Source organism: Saccostrea cucullata, unplaced genomic scaffold (assembly GCF_032062105.1).
Source record: "Saccostrea cucullata isolate Sc308-1 unplaced genomic scaffold, CSIRO_AGI_Scuc_v1 ctg11719, whole genome shotgun sequence".
Lineage (NCBI taxonomy): Eukaryota > Metazoa > Mollusca > Bivalvia > Ostreida > Ostreidae > Saccostrea > Saccostrea cuccullata.
The window spans coordinates 8167-19443 of record NW_026922841.1 but is presented as its reverse complement, the minus strand read 5'-3'; the positions used below and the strand labels follow the sequence as shown (position 1 = coordinate 19443).

The following is an 11277-nucleotide window of genomic DNA, read 5'->3' as shown; positions in this document are numbered from 1 at the left end:
GCAATTTGTTGATTGTTTTTCACACTGTGTCAGGGGCCTTTGAATCGCTTAAAACAATTTGTGTGTAAAAAATAAAGGTATGGAACTCTTAAACTGGGTACCCAATTTCGCTAATTAAATATTTTTTTATTCTAATGCTCTAAAATTCTACTTTCTATTGAAATCTGTTCATACATAAATGTTCTTCAATTCTACCAAAGCTCATTCCAAACTTCCGTATATTTCTTGATATATTCTGAATTCAATTTCAAAAATGACCTACTTTCTTTTACTCGACATAAGCTTGGGCCCCTGATCATTCACATGTAAACAGACGGTGTTTGAAGTGCAGCGAAGAGATGCATAGAACTAGTATTTCCCAAATCTTTCAACAATTTAAAGCTGATTTCTTACTCCAGATTTAAGGTTTCGTCCGTAATAATTCCTTTCGCGAAAAATGAATTTGAAAACGTCCACATCAACAACTACACTGCCATGTTGATTATGAATGTAAAAGAAGCTGTGGTAGAACAAATTTTTCCCGGAATCCATTACATACCTTTCGATTTTCAAAACAATTAGACCGCTAAAATGTTATTTGTGACATAGTAAGATCATATAATCAAATTAAAGAAAAACCTTGTAAAGCTCGAATGCAAGTGAGCAAATATTCATTAAGTTTATAATAAATTCCTGGGAAAATTTGTCCCGTCATTCCCGCTTTACAATTAGTGAAGGCCCAAGCTGATGTCAGGTTAAAAAAAATTAAGGTCAATTTGGGGATTGATTTCAGAATATCTCCAGAAGTACAAAGAATTACGGAATGAACTTTGGTAGTTATGAAGATCATTTAAATTTAAATAGATATAGATAGAAAGTAAAATTGTGAAGCATTTCATTTGAAAGAATTTATTTGGCGATAGTACGTGCCTATGAAAAGAGTTCCAAACCTTTATTTTTTTTTAAACCTCACTTTTTTTTCTAAGCGATCTGAAGGTCTGTACACTGTGTTATCAAAACAATGAATGATATTAATTTTTTGATGAGTTATCTAAATGAATGAAATAATTATAATGATTATGACTACATATTTTGAGAAACTCACATACTTATAAACCTATATCAAGTGATTTTTATCATTTGAGCAAGTTGAAAAATTAATTGAAAGGCCAGTACGTGCTGGACTTGTACTTCACCCCTGAAGCATTATAAGGCCTGGCCACAATAAGGTATTGAATTTATACAAAGCAAGGCCATAATTTGAAATTTTGATAACGAAGCATCTTTGAGTAATGTAGATTCAAATTTGTTCAAATCCAACTGCCCCCTGGGGGTAGGGCAGGGCAACTGTAAAAATTATAAAAAGATCGTAAAGATATAGCCTACTAAAACCGTGATTAGTCAAAGAAATATGGAAACATTCTAAGTTAGTATAGAAGCAACTTATCTCCTTTCCCTTGGAGAGATAGGTTTGGACCACGTGTATATTTAAACTTTTCAGTTTATGACTAATTTCTTCTGTTTTTTCTCTAATCCAAAATAAATACTACGGTGAGTGCTGTGATACATGGACCTTTTGTTTATTTGTAGATGGAGATGCAGTTTTGATGTGCCTTCTGCTCTGCCCTTCATACAAAATAAATCTGAAATCTGCCGACTGGATACAGAAATATAATGCTGCTGCCAAAGTTTTCAAATTTAAGAAGATTAAGAAGCCATCTAATCTCAGCAACATAAAGAAGTACAAACCAATACTCAAACAGGATACTGTGGATGTTGAATTTTCCTGTGAATTCTTCAGAGACACCAGCTTTCTTAGATTTGCAAGGGATCAGAAATTTGTGAACATGTTTCTGGAATGGGCAGAAAAAGAAAACATTGCAAAATACTGCAGATCATCAAATTATCGGAGAAAAAAGGCCGAGGAGGAAGTTTTTTGTTGGTTATTGCCAAATCAAACAGAACAACTGATAGAAAAACTTGGAGAAGACATGTTCACACACGCAACGATGATGGACCAATCAATACATGAATTAGTGTATACCAAGCGTATGTTTCTTTTTAGTTGTTTTACATAACATTTAAGGTCTTTTCACCATATTGGTGTACATGATTTTGAGTTCAGCTTAGAGGAAAGCTTGTTGACTTCTACTTTCACAATATAAAGTTCAGTGTCAGAGCTACACTCTTGTAAGAAATGTTTTCTTCATTATAGTTGGCATACCAGTACAGGTTATAATGAGAGGTGATGAGTCTGTGAGGAATTTCTTGGACAATCTGAAGAAAGGGGAGACGACCATGTACCACGCCTCTGGGATGATCATTGGGTGTGCAGGTAGTGGGAAGTCAACTCTATTAGAAAGACTGAAAGGCATCGACCTAAAAGATATTCTGAAGAATTCAACATCGACCAGGGGCATTGACGTACAGTCTGACGTTTTTGATGTGACAGACACCACAGTTCGAGGTATGGCGTGTTAATGATTTCCAGGCATTTGATTTTAATCATGATAGAATTAGTAGAGTTAATCAGGTTTGTTTAAAAAGGTATCTAATGAGATTCTTGTCAACAACAGAATAGTTATAATTAGTCGTATTAATTTGAAAGCATCCTGATATGTATAAATCAAGCCATGATCGGTCAAATAACTGCTCAAGGTAGTGTAGATTCAAGGTTGTTCAAAACATACCCCTGCCCCTGCCTCTCCTGGGACCATATATTTTAACTTTTCATACTGAACAGATTTCTGCTTTTCTTCAACCAAAGTACTTACATAGTGATGCAGCTCATGTGCCTCTGGTATTTGTTGCTATATTAAATTTCAGTTTTGTTACTCAACAATTCCAGGGTGTGGTGTCCACTGCCCCTTAAGCTTTTAAGCATTTCAGTGGTACACGATTATACAATATCTAGTAAACGAAGAGTACAAGATACCCCCTTTTCATATAATATAAGCTTGACTTAAGCGGGAAAAAAAACGAAAAATGCATTTTTTTTTATCAAAGAGTTATAAAGAAAAGAAATTCTTGATTTTACTTGAATAAAATGAAAAAAAAAATTCTTGTGATTTTTTTTTTTGCAGTAAGCACGTCAAACGAAAGACAACGCTTTAAAGTGAAAATTGATGAATCAAGCGAACAAACGACTATTTCAAATCAGCCTGAAAAATTATCACGTGACATGTTAAGGTTAGACATCAAAGAGTCAGGGGATCAGATGGATGCAGCCAGTATAGCAAACGAACAAGAATCGGTCAGTGATGAAGAAATTACACATGAGAGCTTGGATTTAGATTCTGAATCAAGTAAAGGGAATGAAGCCGCTGCCTTTGTGGAAAAAGAAGAGGTCTTAGTTGAAGACAGCAGACAAAATATTCCTGAGAAATCAGAAATATCAGGAATTTTACGAGTGTCCAAGGATGTTTTGGATGAACCAGAGAAAAAAATTACCATGGTGGACTTTGCGGGACAGTGTTCATATTATGCCTCACACCAGATATTTTTGAGTCCAAGGGCATTCTTCATTCTGGTGCTGAATATGGAAAAGAAATTTGATGAAAAGGTTGGAAAAGAAGTCTGTCGCCAGGAAGGTTCCGTTTACGAAGGCTGGACACACGAAGGTATGTTTTAGTTACATTATTTGTTGTGTAGTATGCATGAAATCAAATGATATACTACAAGATACTAGTATGTTAAAGAAGAAGGCATGGTTTTAGCTTTATTGCGCCCTAAAAATGAAATGACATCAAAAAGTTTTGAAACTGGCTTAAATATTAGTTAGATAAATGACTCTGATAAATCAGGAAAGAATATGGCATGAAGGTTTACCATTCTGCAAATATGACGTCATTTATGTAAAGCATTTCTCTATTTTCAACAGAAAAAGCCTCAAAATGGCATATTCCAAGGGTGATTTTCCTTTAGAAAACTGTCCACAGCCGTCGCCCACGTAAATTTTTTGATATTTTGTGCAAAATTCAATAACAAATCACATATCTCAAGATCTTTGTGGGCGATGCCTTAGGACAATGTTATCTGAAAGAAAATTTCATTGAAAATAGGTGTCTTCTGCAACTTTTTAAGAAAATACGGAAAATGCACATGTTTATGACGTCATAATAAGCATTTAAAAACACATATGAGAAAAATAAATTGTATGATTTTTCTGCATTGAATTTCAATCATTTAAAAGACATGTGTTGTCAACTTTCAAACCAGCTTTATTTTTTAGAAAATCACAGGGCAAAATTTGTATGGAAACCATACCTTCTTCTTTATTTGATAAGTTTTCACACACATTTCGATGCAGAGTTTAGTTCATCTCAAGAAATGCATAATATGTTTTTATTTCCAAGATTGTAGAACAATTTTGAACTTGTGTCCCTAAAACTATGGAGTGCATGACCATTTATGTCCGTTGCTGTTGCTATGTAAAAAAAAATGTAAACAAACTACCATTCCCCCTCGCTTTACCACCCTTCCCCGCAGTCACGCATTTTAACGCATATACCATTTCCTATTTCTAACGCAAATTCACGCATTTACCGTTTCCCCGCAATCACGCATTTTCAAGCACTTTAAAACTTCATTTAATCTTTAATTTATTGCCAAATTACAACTGTTTTACACTTGCTTGAGTCCTAAAAAAATAAGAAAAGTTATTTTCAAAGTTTTCAAATGGTAAAGTAATATTTTTTATTATGCGATGTTGCATAGCAATTCTGTAAGTTGTACGCTGCTTATAGTTAATAGTTTTAAATTGTCACTTTTTTATCCTTTTTATTTCACCTTAGCCGAAAGCTCAAGTTTTTTTTTTATCACATTTTGTCCGGTGTTCGTTTCTCTGTCTGTAAACCTTTCACAATTTCTACTTCTATTCAGGAACCACTGCGCCAATTTTAACACAAATTCAAAGTCTTTCAAAGTCCTCTCTAGAAAAGCAACTCCATGGTTGGTCACATTTATATGAAACTTTTGTAAATTCAACTTAGTTCTAAAATGACCCTTAGGGGTAGGAAAGGGCTACAGCGAAAATCCAAACTTTTAAGAAAAAATGTAAGAGTTTTTCAAAAATTATGTAAACAATCCTTAGTGTACATTCAATTTGGTTCAAATCACAATTTCTTCTCCCTTGATGGGATAGGCTTTTACCATTTATGCATTTAAGCTTTTCTTTACTAAACTGATTTTTCCTTTCATCCTAAGCTATTGCTCAGGGGGGCGATGTGACCCCAGGGTCATTGCTAAGTTTGTTATTGTAGTCTTTGGATAAAGTAGAGTCTGTAAAAGGACATATATTCATATTTTAAGGAATTGCTGCTTAATACCTGAGGTTTCTTAAACTTCAAGATAAAATCAACTTAAAATTTAATAATAATTTAATAATTTCATCTAAAAAAAAAATTAAGGCCCCGGGAAAATGCAGTTTTAGTGATATAACTCAATTCACGTCAAAGCTATATTGATGTACGTACGTTGTCTTTCTTTTTTGGGTAATTAAACACATGAACTTAATAAAGGCTACCGAAGGTTTAATGTAAGTTTACAGTATAATGTACACTGAATAATAAAGAAATCGAATAATTGTTAATTTGATTTTTTTTCAGACTATTTAATGTTCTGGGCCAAGTCCATTCATCAATACAGCAGTGAAAAGGCCCCTGTTATACTGGTGGGCACTCATGCTGAACAGAAGACAAAGGAGGTATTTGATATTAATTTCTGAAAAAGTTTTTTTAGCTCTTAGCCGAAAGAGCAAATGAAGTATTCGATCAAACTTTGTCCGTTGTCTGTCGTCGTCGTTGGTGTTGTGTTGTCGTCGTCTTTGAGAACTTTTCACTTTTTCATTTTCTTCTCAGGAACTGCTGGAATAATGAAGGACCATGCCCTTTTCTAAGCGAAGATAAATGTGAATAAATAAACAATTGATGGCATCATATAAAAGTCATTCTCAAGAACGACTTGGTGAGGAACGATAAACCTAAATATAAAATAAAGCATCTTCTTGTAATGTAAACTCAACTTTGTCCTAATCATGGCCCCGGAGGTAGACCTAGGCCGCAATGGGGAATCATATAAGAATTCATCGAACAAATCTTAAAAATCTTCTCTTCAATAACCACTTGGCAAAGAAAAATGAAACCCGTGTGGAATCAGTTTCTCTTGGTGAAGATTCACATATGTTCAAATCATGACCCACGGAAGTAGGTTGGGGCCAATATGGGATATTAAAGTTTAACATATGAATACATAAAAAAAAAGTCTTTTAAAAGCTTCTCAAGAATAACATGATTTATCATGATTAGTCATTAATATATATTGAAGCATTGTCTTGTAGTGTAGATTTAAGTTTGTTCAAATTATGACCCGGGGATAGGCTGGGGCTGTCAATTGGAATGAAAGTTAAACATAGGAATACATAGGGAAAATGTTTTAAAGACATTCTTTTTAACTCAAATAGAAGCATTCTCTAGTAGTGTAGATTAAAATTTGTTTAAATCATGTCTCACAAATGTAGGCTGGGTTAACATTAGGGAGGGGGTCAAAGTTTAACAAAGGAATAGGAATACGTTTGAAAAGTATTCAAAAATCTTCTCAAGAATCGCAGAGCTATAATCAGAGTCATGGTTGGTCAAAGTTATATGGAAACAACAAAAAAGATAGTGTGGATTCAACTCTGTTCAAATCATGAGTTCCAGGGTAGAGTATGGCCAAAATGGGTGAACAAGATTTTACGTAGGAATACATGGTAGAAATCGTTAAAATTCTCACAAGAACAACAGAGCCAGCCTAACTAAAACTACATGTATAGTTAACTAAAGTTTACTTTAGGTAACTATAGTGATCACTTTGACACTATGAAAAACTTAAGCGGAAGCTTTGACACTTTGAAAAAGTTTATCCAAAAATTTGACACTTTGAAAAACTTTATCGAAAAATTGACACTTTGAAAAACTTTATTAAAAATGTTTACACTTTGAAAAACTTTATTGAAAATGTTCTTACTTTGAAATAGTTTATCGAAAACTTTCACACTTTGAAAAAGATTATCCTAAACATTGAAACTTTGAACAATTGGGGCGAAAAACTTCTACACTTTGTAAAACTTTATCAAAAACTTTGACACTTTGCAAAAATATGGCGAAAACTTTGACACTTTGATTTACAATAGTTAATTAAAGTAACTATAGTTAGCTATAATGTTTTTGTCAGGACATGATTGATCATCAATATAAAAGCATTTAAAAATATATATTATGTTTATGAAAATTGGTTCAAATCATAACCAATCAGGTGTATTGAGTAGTATTAATCAGATCATAACATTGAATATAAAGACAATATTAATTAAAAAAAATCAAAAAGTATAAATAATAAAACAATCAAGGTTCATATTCAAGAGCATTCTTAAAAAGTCTAGATTTAAGTGGGTTCAAATACATCCCTCCCCTTCCAGGGACTCATTTTCATATTAAAACTTTCCAAAACTGAACTGAACAACTGAATAAAATTATATTATGAAATCAAATAAGTGACACTAATCACCTAACAGGCCAGGTAGTGTACATTTTTGTACTATGTCAGAGAGCAGGTGTTTTATTGATTTTTAAAGAATCTACTTTTCTTTCGATTACCGACCAGTACTGAATATATTTGGATGAAACCTTTTTGGAATTTTCAAATTGTAATACTGACATTTTTTTAATAATAAATTATATAAGAAACGGTCCTGTTTTGTATAGATTTGTTATTAATTGGTTTTATGCTTTCTATTTACAATTTGTAAAGCTTTCTATACTATAATACTGTCTTCATAGTTATGATATTCCACTGTACTTTTTAAAGAAGGCTTGTAACATTGAAAGTCAAACTTTCAACCTTACCTTTACAATCTTAAATCAATTCTAATTTCATAACGAAGTTATCAACCCTTATCAAATAATGTTTTCTTCATTTCTTTCATGTTATTGTACACTAAAACTCGGCTCTAGGGTTGTCACTTTGACCTATGAAAATACTTTTCTATATCCGTGAGTCATTATATCAATATTTGGAATTCGTGAAAGTTGTATTGTTGGGGATCCAAGCTAAATTCGCTTCATTCATAAATTTGCAATATCCAAATTCCTACTAAACAAGTTTTACTGTACATGTACTCCGATTTTTCCGAATACTTCATATTTACTAAAATTGCACATTGCATTAACATCTTTGATAGGATCGTCACAATAAAAAAACTGATAACAAATCATTTTTACATTCTCTCCTTTTTATCAGGAAAAAGAAAAGTATTTCCGTGCGATATGGACTACTTTGGAAACTAAGGATGAGTCTCTGCAAAAGCATATGGACAGGAAAAGGATGTTTGCTGTTGGATTCCATGAGAATGAATGCATTGAAAAAATCAAGCTGTCTGTTGTTGATGTTGTACAAAACCTAGATCACTGGGGGAAAAAACTTCCGCAATCCTGGGCTATGTTTGAAAACTACTTTAAAGAAAAGAAATTAAATCTCAAAATCATTAAAAAAGAGACACTTTTGGCTTTCAATGAAGCATTGCCACAGAACTTGAAGTTGCAAACAGTTGAAGACATTAACACCATGCTTCAGTTTTTCCATGACATCAGAGAAATTTTATACTTTGACCAAGAATCTCTCAAAGGAATTATAATTCTTGATGTTCAATGGTTTGCAGATGCGTTCAAGAATGTGATCACAGATAAAAACCACGCAGCAGAGGACTTATTTAAACTTGCCTCACAATGGAACAAATTTAATGAAACTGGCGTACTGAGTGACACACTGCTCTCTGCAATTTGGAAAATGAATAACAATGGATATCTGGAACACAAAGAAGATATTATGCGCTACATCGAGAAGCTGGGACTTCTTGCCAGAATGGATGAAATCACATGGTATGTTCCCTGTATGAACAAAAGACCATTTCCTGCAGAATGCTTTTCATTATACCCTGCCTCCTCCATCCTCTGCTACACGTTTGATGTTCTTCCTGCTGGAATTTTCCATCGTCTTGTAGCAACTTGCATGCAGATTCCATGGCAGATTTTTTCAGATGAGGACCGAGGATGCATTTACCACACGGCAACAATTTTTGAATTTGAAGACCAGCATCATATAATTATGCTTGGAATGACTCAAACAGATATTCAGTTGCAAGTGTTTGTTTTAGAGGGAGAAGTTGATGCTTTAGTGTGTCACCAGGTTAGAGAAAGAATTGAGAGTATTCTGGCAAATCTTTCCACCACATTCGAGAAAAACACAAAATTTCATGTTGCGTTCAAATGCAAAACTTTGGGATTTTGTGACAGCAAAGAAAGTGCTGTCATAGATGAATCTAAGTTTACAAGAGCGACTTTTAATTGTCCGTCCTGCCCGGCAATGGAAAAGCATGTAATAAAATCAAGCGCTATAACAAAATATTGGATGAAGGTAATGCTGTAAAGTGAAAAAAATACTACATTAATAAATTTAAACTTGTCTTATGCAAATCATCAATTTGCCAATTCTGATGTTTCTTCTAACATGATTGTATTAAATTGTATTTTTAAGATCATCACAACATTCAATTTTAGCTATATATTAACTGCTGTGTCAACTAATATATCCATTTTTAAGATATTAATTTCTAAGACAAAGCTGTAGGTGATACTTTTATTTGATTTTTCTTCTTATTAGATTTTTTTGTCTCCTGTAACAGTGTTAGCACTACTGATATAAACTAACTGAGGTGATAACTTATTTCAGATACAACAGAGTAATCCTAGCACATCGACGGTGTCTGCACAAGACCTTGGGGACCGATCTAGATTTGCCAAACTTGGCATGGCCACAAACGATGTGTTAAATCAGACATACAGAGATATACTAGAGATTGAAGTCCCCCTTCCCTTATCTATAACAAAGTGAAAGCATCACCAGATTTTCACAAAAGATTACGTCCGGAGCAAGAACAACTCTTAATAGATGCTAATAATTCGGGATATATGCATTTTGATATTTCATTAACATATACATTAATCAGAAACATTTGTAAAAAGATTCCTTTACCAACTAAAGGAAAATGGGGAGAAGAGCCTGCAGCAGGAGAGGTGACCGTGGGTGATGATATCGAGAGAATTAGGTCAATCCGGAACGGTTTGACTGCACATGTGAGCTCAGCCTCCACCTCACAGAAAGAATTCGATGTCACCTGGTCAATGATGTCAGATATCTGCCAAAGATTGGAGACCTTCACCGGAAAGAAGTATTTGGATAATCTAAGGGACATTCAAAAAATGACATTGAAAGAAGAAGATGCTATTGATATGGATATATTGCGTTCTCTTGTTTCAGATGTACAAAAAATTAAAAGAACATTAAAGATTAAAAGTTAAACGGATACAAATTAGGAAGTTAAGTACGTAGGCTGAAATATTATAAATATCACATTGTAGAATTTCGAAAAACGTACTTTACTATCCTCGCTGATATTAAAAAAAATACCTTAAGGTACATGTTCTTTAGTGGAAATTAAAAAGATTAAAATGGAAAGTCAAAATGAAATGATGAAGTCTATGTTGCTTGCTGTACAAGAAATAAAACCATCAGTATTGAGGGCTGAAAGCAAGCACGCATCGAATGTTTAAGTAGAGAAGGGTGTAGCTATAGTTAATGATATTAAGAGCATATCAATTGGAAATATACTGAGCTGGAGGATCGTGTTTTATTGCCAAACCAAATAAATCGCTCCACCAAGTTATTTTGAATAGCTATTGGAATAGTCTACTACAGTCATTCATCTCTTTCATTGTGTGGGATTGACTTTTTTGTGTAGAATATGGACAGCAAACAATATTGATTGTATATATCAAGTCATGTATGTCATCAATGAAATTCATTTACCACTGGTTTTAAAATAACAGGAATTCAATACTGATGGAGGAAATGAAATGCAAAATTGTTTACTGATAAAGAATAAAAGTAAGAATGAACTTCATTTTCTATCAAGTACATTACAAAGTAACTGGAATTCCATGTTGTTTACAAATGCAGCAATCTGGAGTTTATGACAGTTAACAGTGTCACGTGATGAAGGAATTTACGTAGACTCAACAGTGTTTTTGAGTTCTGTTTTGAAATTCTTTATTATTTTCTTAAAAGGTATTCTCAATGTCTAGCTACAGGTATTTTTCTTACAAGTTATGGTTGTATTGAACCATAACATTTTTAAAAATATCATTCTATCCGAATATATAACTGGGTGTTATATTATAATAATTTGACATAATTAGAGAACAT

The 11277-nt window shown here is 33.2% G+C and overlaps 1 protein-coding gene across 1 annotated transcript; it reads left to right on the top strand.

Moving 5' to 3' along the window:
• Nucleotides 1–1569: 1569 nt before the first annotated feature.
• LOC134262583 (uncharacterized) lies at nucleotides 1570–11008 on the top strand (the record flags this gene model as incomplete). The annotated part of the gene is made up of 6 exons (XM_062744974.1): nucleotides 1570–2028; nucleotides 2195–2446; nucleotides 3063–3599; nucleotides 5586–5683; nucleotides 8257–9429; nucleotides 9745–11008. Coding segments are annotated over 6 exons (2681 nt in total), but the record flags the coding sequence as incomplete, so codon positions are not given.
• Nucleotides 11009–11277: the final 269 nt, after the last annotated feature.